At 45.3% G+C, this 11,822-nt stretch overlaps 1 protein-coding gene across 2 annotated transcripts; it reads right to left on the reverse strand.

Moving 5' to 3' along the window:
- Positions 1–3,627: 3,627 nt before the first annotated feature.
- On the reverse strand, positions 3,628–5,515 carry LOC119324801 (photosynthetic NDH subunit of lumenal location 4, chloroplastic-like). 2 transcript variants are annotated; one of them, XM_037598569.1, is made up of 6 exons: positions 5,097–5,515; positions 4,883–4,975; positions 4,714–4,774; positions 4,539–4,607; positions 4,082–4,204; positions 3,628–3,997 (listed from the first exon to the last, which is right to left on the reverse strand). In XM_037598569.1, the coding sequence occupies exons 1-5, from the start codon at positions 5,469–5,471 to the stop codon at positions 4,137–4,139; spliced, it is 666 nt and encodes a 221-aa protein (XP_037454466.1). In that variant the 5' UTR covers positions 5,472–5,515; the 3' UTR covers positions 3,628–3,997; positions 4,082–4,136. The 2 variants fall into 2 exon arrangements, with proteins under 2 accessions (XP_037454466.1, XP_037454465.1); XM_037598568.1 differs by having other exon boundaries at positions 3,629–4,001; positions 5,097–5,512.
- Positions 5,516–11,822: the final 6,307 nt, after the last annotated feature.

Below are 11,822 nucleotides of genomic sequence, written 5' to 3' on the forward strand. Positions count from 1 at the left end.
CTACATGGTAGTACCGCTCCCTGTGAGCTGTAGTACCGTGCCGGGATTTTTGAACTGACCGAAACTCAGCGGAAGTAGCCACGGATGTAATTTTTTAATCCGTGCCTCCCCTGCCCAGGGTGAGCCTGGCCTTGCGGTAGTACCACTCCTGCGATTCTACCGCTTGTTGCCTTGTGCAACAGGGCCTCAGCTGGCTCCTGTCGTGCGAGCGGTAGTACCGCACTTGCCTGCGGTAGTACCGCAAGCCGGTGCGGTAGTACCGCAGGTCCGTGTGATAGTACCGCATTTCGCGGGCTGAGTTGGTGGGTAACAGTTGGATTTGTTCACTCACTATAAAAGGGGAGTCTTCTTGTCCGAGTTGACTACCTCTTCCATCCCCAAGCTCCATTGATGCTCTACGCTGCATTTTTGCCCGATCTCTCTCCCTAGCCAATCAAACTTGTTGATTCTCTAGGGATTGGTTGAGAAGGCCTCGATCTACACTTCCACCAAGAGAATTTTGATTCCCCCCACTAATCCCTTGCGGATCTTGTTACTCTTGGGTGTTTGAGCATCCTAGACGGTTGAGGGCACCGCGGAGCCATAGTCCATTGTGGTGAAGCTTCGTGGTGTCGTTGGGAGCCTCCAATTAAGTTGTGGAGATTGCCCGAACCTTGTTTGTAAAGTTTCGGTCACCGCCTCCAAGGGAACCAATAGTGGAATCACGGCATCTCGCATTGTGTGAGGGCGTGAGGAGAATATGATGGCCCTAGTGGCTTCTTGGGGAGCATTGTGCCTCCACACCGCTCCAACGGAGATGTACTTACCCTGAAAGGGAAGGAACTTCAGTAACACATCCTCGTCTCCATCGGTTCCACTTTTGGTTATCTCTCATCTTTACTTGTACAAGCTATATTGTGTTATATCCTTTGCTTGCTTGTGTGCTTGTTGTTGTTGCATCATATAGGTTGCTCACCTAGCTGCATATCTAGACAACCTACTTGATGCAAAGTTTAATTTGGTAAAGAAAAGCTAAAAATTGTTAGTTGCCTATTCACCCCCTCCCTCTAGTCAACTATATCGATCCTTTCAATAGTGTATAGTATATAAGAATTGAACGAGAGAGTTCTGAAAAATTGTTGACCCGGTTAAAATCAGGTGACCTAATTCTAATTGTAGACCTCAATTTAATGCGGCTCTTCAAAACTAGGGAGCTTAGTGTTATAGAGGATGTGGGTGGATTTGAAGCCGTTTGGACCCACCCAAATCCTCAAAACTGACCAAATCAACTGCCCCTCTCCCCTGCGCTCGTCCTGCGTTTTATGCGTCTGCATCGTCGCCCTTGCTGCATGCACATTCGCATCATCAACATCCTCCTTCGTCCAAGTCGTCGACGTCTGCTCCGACTTTCACCCGTCGCCATGGACAATGGGTCAGCGAAGTCCATGGGGTCCCTATGCTCGGAATAAACCAGAGATAATCGTTTGAAAGGAGGGACGTGCCCGACTTGCCCGCGAGAAGGCCGAGAAGGAAGCTGTGGTGAAGGATGTCCTCGACATGGGGTCCTTCGTGTCTGCTTTGGCGTCTTCCGCCATGCCCGCGTCTGCACCCGGGTTTGCGCCCTCGGCCACGCTAGCTCCCTACGATGTTTCGGCTTTGCAATGGTCGGGCACCCCGAATGTCTTCATGCAGGAGATGGGCGCCTCCCCGACGCGGTGTATGAGTCATCGCAACTCCAGCGGGCGTGGACCAATTTTAAGATGGTAATTTCATTGTGATGCATGTTTATGACTCATTCATGATGGATATGATAGATGATGGTCAAGATCCTCCAAACTGTGAGATGAATGATACAAATTTGCCTCTATTTGATGTTGGACAATCATTGGGTATTCAAGAAAAAATGAAGGGAAGGATATAAATGCATACACAACCCATGAAGATGCCTTGTGGTGTAAAGCTTCATTGACCACAAGCATGGATCCTATATCTGGAGCTGAACAAAAGAAAAGGCTCATGGACATACATGACAAGTAAAATGCCCGCCACATGGACATACATCTTTGCAGTGGCGGAGCAACCCAGCGAGCCTGTGCGGCTGCCCGGGCTCCAATGTTGCATGCCCATGGAACCGTAGTAGAGAAAATTAGATTAGTGAAGAGTTTGTTTGGGGAAAATTAGAATGGTGTGCGGCCGCACACCAATCTTGCTTAGGCTCTAAGAGACAATTGACCTTAAGAAAGAGAAGGTGAAGCTGGCGAGGGCCATCCAGGAGTCGAGGATCATGTTAGCCGAAGCTAGGCGCATGGATAACAAAAATTAAGATGTGATTAATCAAAAATAGAAGAAGCTCAAGAAGCACAATAATGCCATTTCATTCATTTGTGTAGGGCATATGTATGAATTGTTAAATTTCAATGCAGGCCTGTATCGGTCCGCCAAGCGGTCCAGATGTACTTTTTCGGGCAAACCCGAGACAAACGGGGGAGGAGGGGGGCTTTGCGGGTGATTAGACAGCAGACACGTATGACTTTGACACCTCGGACCCACCCAAAACCCCTCCTAGACCGTGCACTTTCATCCTCCTATTTTCTCTCCTTCTTTTTTTCTCTCTTGCCTTCGTTGCCGTGCCACCACCCCGTCTGTCCCGGCATACCCATGCCGGTACTCGACGAGTCCATGACCTCCAGCGATACACCCGTGATCCAAGCCGCTCCTTCTTCGCCTCCGACCGCCGCGCATGTACCATCAACTCCTACGGTACTCACCATGCCTGACAACTATTGGTGAAATGCCCGTGCTATTTTTTTTACCCTTCTTATTTAAAGCAATGGTTTCAGATATGGAGTATATATACAAGCACTATGTTGAGTCGTCAGATGGCCCGTCCGACGAGGAGGAATATACGGAAAAGGTCATCCTTGCCACTATAATGTCAATGGGCATGAGTACAACATGGGTTACTATCTGGTTGACGGTGTCTATCCTCCGTGGGCTACCTTTGTCAACACCATCTCTAACCCAAAGACAAGAAGCAATTAGAAAGGATGTTGAGAGGGCATTTGGAGTTCTGTAGGCACGTTTTGCAGTTGTTCGTGGACCAGCTAAACAATGGGATGTAGAGACCTTGTGGAAGGTGATGACCTGTTGTGTGATCATGCACAACATGACCATGGAGAATGAGGGTGATGATGTTGCCGTAAGTCTTGAATTTGAGAACATGGGTGATCCTACCGAACTTCCTGATTAGAATCCGGCCACATTTGAAGAGTTTGTTCAAATGCATCAACAAATCCGGCACCGGGCACGAGCAACTGAAGGAAGATTGGATCGAGCATCTATGTGTGATTAAAGGGGACAACAATATTTGAACTTATTTAAGTAGAACTACCGCTGCATTTGAATATTTGTTAGGACGGAATGTATGCAGACAACGTTGCATGACCGGCTCCCGTATCAGGGTCCGTGGACTGGTTTTCTGTCCATGAACAGATGCCGGAGCATATTTATGGGTGAGATGCCCTTATCGGTGCATAATATTCCATTTCGATGGCCAGCAGCTCACCCTAAGAAATAACAGTTCCTGTGAGAACTGCGGCCTCACGTGTGATCAACAAGAATCCCTAATGCTGTATACATAAAAGAAAAGGAAAAAAAAGGATGGAATCCCTGAAATAAAACGATCAACAAGAGCGTGCGACTACTTGTGCATGTTGTAAACGTGAGCTGTATCACCTCCTCACCGTCTCAAGCAAAGAGCGTGCAGGGAAGTTGGTCTCCGCTTGAGCAAAGATGGCTTCGGGACAGTCAGCAGCATATATAACGCGACTCGACTTTACACATTACTTACAGAGTGACGCTTTACATGCTCCTCATCATAATCAAGAATGCTTTTTGTACAGATTGCTTGCCCCCTATAGCGCCTCCGATTTCGCCAACTGAGGTAGCAACCAAATCTTTCTCTTCGCCTGCCCGTAGTCCCGTTTCCCGTGTGAATCCACGCGACGTGCTCCAAAAACTGGCTGCCAGAGCAACGGAAAACGCAGGTGTGACCACTGACGAGCATGGAGAAGAAAAGTTGCTGCAAGAAAAAGGATTCCACCTTGTACTGACTGGACCTATGTTCAAAGCTTTGTGTATTCGCTGCCGTCAGACGCTCACTTGTAGATGCCGACGAGGAGGATGTCGTACAGTATCGTGGAGTTCCCAGGAATGTTGCAGTCCCCTGTCAACGATTGATATAAGTTTGTCTGAATATGCATGTATGGGCTGAGTTTCTCAGGGGAGAAAACAAGCCAAGTCAAAATGGCACAGCCAATACGCGCAGTTGGCAGGCGAGGATCGATGCATCATACTCCCTCCGTTCCAAAATATAAGTCTTTTTAGAGATTCCACTACAAACTACATACGAATGTATATAGACATATTTTAGAGTGTAGATTCACTCATTTTGCTTCGTATGTAGTCCGTAGTGAAATTTCTAAAAAGACTTATATTTAGGAACGGAGGGAGTAGTACATTTCCTCAACTGAAAACTAGGTTTTCCTTTTGGTACGTACCTGAGAAGCAGCCTGCTGGTTCGGGCCCGTATGCCAAAATCGGAGGTATCATCAGCTTGCGCTTCCCACCTGTTAGCAGTTCCAAGACATCACAGTTCAGAAAAAGGTAAGAGTCTATTTGGAACGAAATGCCGATGCTTGTAATGTACAGATAGCTGCTGAATCCTGACTGTACCGACGAGCATGGGCGTCACGCCGCCGCCGCCGCCGATCCCCTGTTGAAGCCCCCGGAGGATCTGCAAATGAAATAAACAGAAGGGTTCAAGCACACTGCTAAGCTCCGCCTGCCTGTCTGCAATAATGAACATTGCATTTGCATCTTTCAGTGAGCGAATGCTGCCCACCTTGCCTGCGCCGATGCGCATCGTCAGTGGCCTCCCGCGCTTGTAGCTGCTGTCGAACACTGTCCCGTCGGGGAACCTCGCCGTGTAGTGTATCTGACAACCATCCACACAAAGAGGATTACAAACTTGAAATCCATAAAATCAGCAGAGAACACAGCGATCGGTGCGGCTTCAAGGGCGTGCATATGCAAGAAACGGCCGTCCGGGCACCCACATTGATGAGCTCGCCGCGCTTGGGCTGCACGCCCGTGCCGATTTCGACGTCGCAGTAGCCGAGCCCGGACTTGGCGAAGTCCATGTCGCAGAGCTTCTCCCCGACCGTCGCGAAGTACTCGATGCGCGTCGCGCCGGCGTCCCCGGCCGGGCACAGCAGCGCCGCGGAGGCCAGGAACCCCGCGCCCAGCGCGAGCACGCCCCTCCTGCCGCCAGCCAGCGCCACCGAAGACGTCGACGTCGACGATGACGGTGATGCCGAGGAGTTGCAGGGCACGACGGCGGCGAGGGCTCTGCCGCTGCCGGGTCGCGCGGCCGGAGGCGACGGGATTGGGCTGGAGGCCATGAGCGGCAGCGGGGAGATAGGAGGCGGCATGATGATTATCTCCAGACTGTGGCTGCAAGCCGCGCGCGGGCACGCCCGGGATGCTCGTTTTACGCGATACTGGTTTGCCGCGCCTAGGCCCGGTGGACTCTCGAAAATTGTTTTTCTTTTACCAGAACAGAGTCTTTTTTTTTGCACATGAATAAAGAACTCTGTTCACATGCTCTTTGGTAAACCGTAAAATATAGATTATTATTTGGATAAATATCGATGAATCTTTTAAATTCATGCAAATTTTTGTGATGAAATGACATTTGTGGAAGTCTGGGCAACAAAAACAAAATTGATGCTCCAAAATGCTTTCAACAAAAGTCTTTTCGAAACATCGATTTTGCTTATTGGCACAAACCTTCATGGATGTCGTTTCATCGGAAAATTTTGCACGCAGTTGAAACATTCATCTATGTTTACCAAAAAAAATGTTTGCCTTTATATGAGCAAATATCGGGTGAACTACCCTCTAAGGACATCTCCAACGTTGACCACCAAATTTGCTCACGCATCCGTCCGTGGATAGGGGGGACCAGTCTGTGGACGCGGACGCGTGAGCCGACTATCCAACGCTATCCGCATATATTTCAAACTGTCTTTCAACTAACTAGACGAAATTCATGCAAACCGGTCGAAATTCATCATAGTTTGGATAGAAAATAGCACAAATCATCCATACATAGCATGCAAATAAGTCTAGTACAGCAATAGTTCGAATTCAACGAAATTAACCGGATGTTCAACAAGTTTTTCATGAATGGATCATGTTGTCCCACACATATTGCCCGTTCAGCTTCATCCAACAATGTATGTACATAAATGGCCGTCCCTCTTTCCTGTGGTACATCACGGAAACTTGTACGGGCTACACAATGTGTAGAGAAACATTGAGTGAATGAAAGATTCAATCGTCAAGTTGAGCAAGAAGAAGCCAAACTTACGATCTCCTCCGATGTCACACGCAATGGCCACCTTGCCTCAAGCCGAGCAACTGTGTCACAGAACTTGGTGAAGGTGGTCTGGATGGCGTAACATGGATAACGACCTCACATTGCGTTGCTTGATGATGTGCATGTCGTAGGGCGTAATGTGCTTTTGTGCGTGTGAAAGCACAAGTGCTCCCTGGGTGATTTTGGTAATTAATGTCAACATATCTCTTGTTGGACTAATGTTTTTATCAAGTACATTTCAGATGAGTTCAACAATGCAGTGGCAAGGACACGAGGATGTGGAACCCCTTCAAAATGCTAAGGACAAAGATTGGAAAAGGCTCAAGACTCTTCATTTTCATTTTAGTGATCCAAGATCACATTGAGTCCATAGGAAATCCAATACTATTAAACGGGGATGAGGTGTTGCTTAATGGTCTACTTGCTCAAAGTGCTTAGTGATATTGCTCCAAAACCCTTATACAGTTTCTCATTTTCACATATGTCCAAAACCTAAAGTCAAACTCGGCGCCACCAAGTTCACCTGACATAGCCACTGCCAGAAACCCTAATCAATTCGGTCACACCGATATGGATCTCGGTCTCACCGAGATGGCCTTGTAAACTCTTTGTTGCCTATTGCAATTATTTCGGTCTCACCGAAATGAGCGATTGGTCCCACCGAGTTTGCCTGACCAACTCTCTATTTTGATTAATTGCTGAAATTGGTCACACCGAGTTCATGCGATCGGTCTCATCGAGATGAGGTTTTGCCCTAGCCCTAGCACATAGGTCCCACCGAGTTGATCTCATCGGTCCCATCGAGATTCCTAACATTCACATTTTGAACTAAATCGGTCTCACCGAGTTCTTCTATTCGATCTGACCTAGTGGGTTCAAAAGTGTGTAATGGTTAGATTTTGTGTGGAGGCTATATATACCCCTCCACCCCCTTCTCCATTTGTGAGAGAGCCATCATATTGTGCCTACACTTCCAATACTCATTTTCTGAGAGAGAGAACCACCTACTCATGTGTTGAGACCAAGACATTCCAGTCCTACCACAAGAATCTTGATCTCTAGCCTTCCCCAAGTTGCTTTCCACTCAAATCATCTTTCCACCATAGCCAAATCTGTGGGAGAGAGTTGAGTCTTGGGGAGACTATCATTTGAAGCACAAGAGCAAGGAGTTCATCATCAACACACCATCTATTACCTTTTGGAGAGTGGTGTCTCCTAGATTGGTTAGGTGTCACTTGGGAGCCTCCGTCAAGATTGTGGAGTTGAACCAAGGAGTTTGTAAGGGCAAGGAGATCACCTACTTCATGAAGATCTACCCAAGTGATGCAAATCCTTCGTGGGCGATGGCCATGGTGGGATAGACAAGGTTGCTTCTTCATGGACCCTTCGTGGGTGGAACCCTTCGTGGAGTCGCGCAATCGTTACCCTTCATGGGTTGAAGTCTCCATCAACGTGGATGTACGGTAGCACCACCTATCGGAACCACGCCAAAAATGTCCGTGTCTTCATTGCGTTTGCACTTTCCAATCTCATCTCTTTACTTTATTTCAACTAGCATGCTTTACTATTTCCGCTGCTTATACTCCTGCCATGCTTGCTTGAAGTTTGTTGGAAATTCTTAAAATTATGCTAATCTACAACCTCAACTTGAAGAACTTAAAAACTGCTACTTTTGCTTGTTGAGTGTCTAATCACCCCCCTCTAGACCCCTCTTCTCGATCCTTTCAATTGATATCAGAGCATTGGTCTCCATTGCTTTGGTTTAATCACCGTTGGAGGAAGATGGATGAGTCTACGATTGGGAGTATTAGATGTAGAGTGCCTATGTTTGGCGGAGTGTTCTTAATTGCTTGGAAAAATGAGATGCTTGAGATTTTCAATGAATATGATTTGAACAAGTACATTACTAGTCCTTGTGCGCCTCCCATTAATCCCTTGCATCCTACCCCTGATGAATATCTTGACATGACCCACAATCTTAGAACTATCAATCTTATCATAAAAGGATTGCCTAGAAATTTTCTTGCATGCTTGCCTACCTTTGATTGTGCTTATACTATTTGGAGATATCTTGAGGAACGCTTTCCACACTAATCTTTGAAAAATCTAGATGATATTCTTCGAAAGTCCATAGCATTTCATAAGATGAAACCTAGTGATCCTAATTTTGATGATTGCCTATTTGAGCTTCGTGATCTTATGCGTGCCAAAGGAGATGTTGGAGTCATTAATAGCATCATCTCTCAAGTCATTAGAATTCACAAAGATGCACATTGTCATGAACATAAATCTAATGAATCACCTTCTCTAGGTGATGATCAATCCCAAGACGATGTTGAAAATGGATATTATTATGATGATGATGATAGTGACTTTGATCTCGATGAGTCTATGAGACACTTTGGTATTATGGCTAACCTTCGCGGTTACATGGCCAGAGGAAATGAATGGGTTCTTGATAGTGGATGTACCAATCACATGACCGGTGACAAGGATATGTTTCGAGAGCTTGCTGAAAACAATGGTCCCCGAAAGTATGTAACTTTTGGTGATAACTCAAAGGGTAAGGTGGTTGGCCTTGGTAAGGTGGCCATATCACATGAAAACTCCATTCAAAATGTTATGCTCGTTGAATCTCTTGGCTACCATTTTCTTTCCATATCTAGACTAGTCGATTTTGGTTTCAATGTCATGTTTACTGAAGTAGATTGCCAAGTGTTTCAAAGAGATAATCATAATATGGTCTTTACCTGTATACGTAGAGGTGATCTATACATTGTTGACTTCACTAAAAAGGCTCAACCTAGAACTTGCTTAATTGCTGAATCTTCTAAAGGTTGGTTGTGGCATAGAAGGTTAGGTCACGTGGGCATGTGAAATCATGATAAGCTTATTAAAGGTGATAATATCCTTGGAGTTAAAGATGTTGTATTTGACAAGGATAGACTTTCGAGTGCTTGTCAAGCAAGAAAACAAGTTGGAGGAAGTCATCCCGTGAAGAACATCATGACCACGAGAAGACCACTCAAGCTGCTTCATTTGGATCTCTTTGGTCCCAACGCCTACAAGAGTCTCGGTGGTAACTCATTCGGTTTGGTCATTGTTGACGATTTTTTCAGATTTACATGGGTGTTCTTTCTTGATGATAAATCGCAGGTCCAAAAGATCTTCAAAAACTTCGCTAGGAAGGCCCAAAATCAATTCGAAGTGAAGATCAAGAAGGTTCGAAGCGGCAACTGAACAGAGTTCAAGAACACCAATGTGGATACCTTTCTTGACGAGGAAGGGATTTCACATGAGTTCTCTGCTACGTACACGCCTCAACAAAATGGAGTTGTTGAGAGGAAGAACCGTGTGCTCATTGAGATGGCAAGAACGATGCTTGATGAATACAAGACGCCAAGACATTTTTGGACAGAAGCGGTTGAGACAACTTGTCATGAAACAAATCAACTATATCTTCACAAGCTTCTTGGGAAGACGGCATATGAGCTTCTCACCAGTAACAAACCCCCAGTTGGTTACTTTCAAGTATTTGGCTCAAAATTTTAAATTCTTGATAAGCATCGTCGTTCAAAATTTGCCCCTAAATCTCATGAAGGTTTTATACTCGGTTATGGTTCAAACTCTCACACATACCGTGTCTACAACAATTTCACCTGAAAGGTTGAAGAGATGGTAGATGTGAAGTTTGATGAATCTAACGGCTCGCAAGTAGAGCAATTGTCGATTGATGTAGGAGATAAAGATTCCTCTGAAGCAATTCAAGACTTGTATATTGGCAAGATTTGCCCAACGGAGGTGAAGGAGAGTACCTCGTCCGTTCAAGTGGAAGCCTCAACTTCACGCCAAGGTGAACCACAAGTTGACTTGGAGGCATCCACAAGTGGAACACATCAAGATGATGGAAACGACGATGTACAACAAGATGAACCTCATCGACCTCCTTCTCCACCTCCACAAGAGAACAACAACACCAAATATAATGAAGAAATACAAGAGGAAGAACAAGATGATGAAGAGGATGTTCCAACCCGACCCAAACAAAAGCTCTCACGAGTTCGAGCAAGAGTCTCAAGAGATCATCCCGTCGAACAAATCTCCGATGATATTCAAACCGGGAGAATTACTCGCTCTAAAACTCATTTGGCTAACTTTTTTGAACATTACTCATTCATTTATTGTATTGAACCTATGAAGGTTGAAGAGGCTCTTGATGTTCCGGATTGGGTGAACGCTATGCATGAAGAGCTACACAATTTCCAGAGGAACCAAGTATGGACGTTGGTTGAAAAGCCCAATGAGAAGCACAATGTCATTGGAACCAAATGGATGTTTCGGAATAAGAAAGATGAAGATGGACAAGTTGTGCGCAAGAAGGCTCGTCTCGTTGCTCAAGGCTACACTCAAGTCGAAGGTATGGACTATGGTGAGACATATGCCCCCGTTGCTACACTTGAGTCCATATGCATCTTACTTGCTTATGCGAATCATCATGACATTACTTTATATTAATGGACATAAAAAGTGTTTTTCTAAATGGTGAAATTGAGGAGGAAGTCTATGTTAAACAACCTCCCGGCTTTGCTAATCCTACGAAATCTGATCATGTTTACAAACTTCACAAAGCTCTTTATGGTCTTAAACAAGCTCCTAGAGCATGGTATAAATGCTTAACTAAGTTTCTTATTGAAAAAGGCTTTGAAATGGGAAAAATTGATTCTACAATTTTTACTAAAAGGGTTAATGGTGAATTATTTGTGTGCCAAATTTATGTGGATGATATCATATTTGGTTCAACTAACCCTCATTTTAGTGAAAAGTTTGGAAGGCTAATGTCGGAGAAGTTTGAGATGTCTATGATGTGTGAACTCAAGTTCTTTCTTGGTTTGCAAATCAAGCAAACTAAGGAAGGTACCTTTGTTTCCCAAACAAAGTATACCAAGGACTTATTCAAGAAGTTCAACATGCAAGAGAGCAAAGGTATGAAAACACCCATGCCTACTAGTTGACATCTTGACTTGACTAAGGATGGCAAACCGGTTGGCCAAAAAGTTTACCGCTCTATGATTGGTTCATTGTTATATCTATGTGCCTCCCGTCCCGATATTATGCTAAGTGTGTGCATGTGTGCATGATATCAAGAGGCCCCCAAAGAATGTCATCTTAAGGCTGTGAAAAGGATAGTGAGATACTTAATTCATACACCAAACTTTGGCATTTGGTATCCTAAGAGGTCTTCTTTTGATCTTGTTGGCTACTCTGACTTGGACTATGCCGGAGACAAGGGTGATAGCTTCGTGTACTTGTCAATTTCTTGGTAGATCTCTTGTATCTTGGTCCTCCAAGAAACAAAACTCGGTATCCTTATCTACCGCCAAAGCGGAATACATTGCCGCTG

This window comes from Triticum dicoccoides, chromosome 6B (genome assembly GCF_002162155.2).
Source record: "Triticum dicoccoides isolate Atlit2015 ecotype Zavitan chromosome 6B, WEW_v2.0, whole genome shotgun sequence".
Lineage (NCBI taxonomy): Eukaryota > Viridiplantae > Streptophyta > Magnoliopsida > Poales > Poaceae > Triticum > Triticum dicoccoides.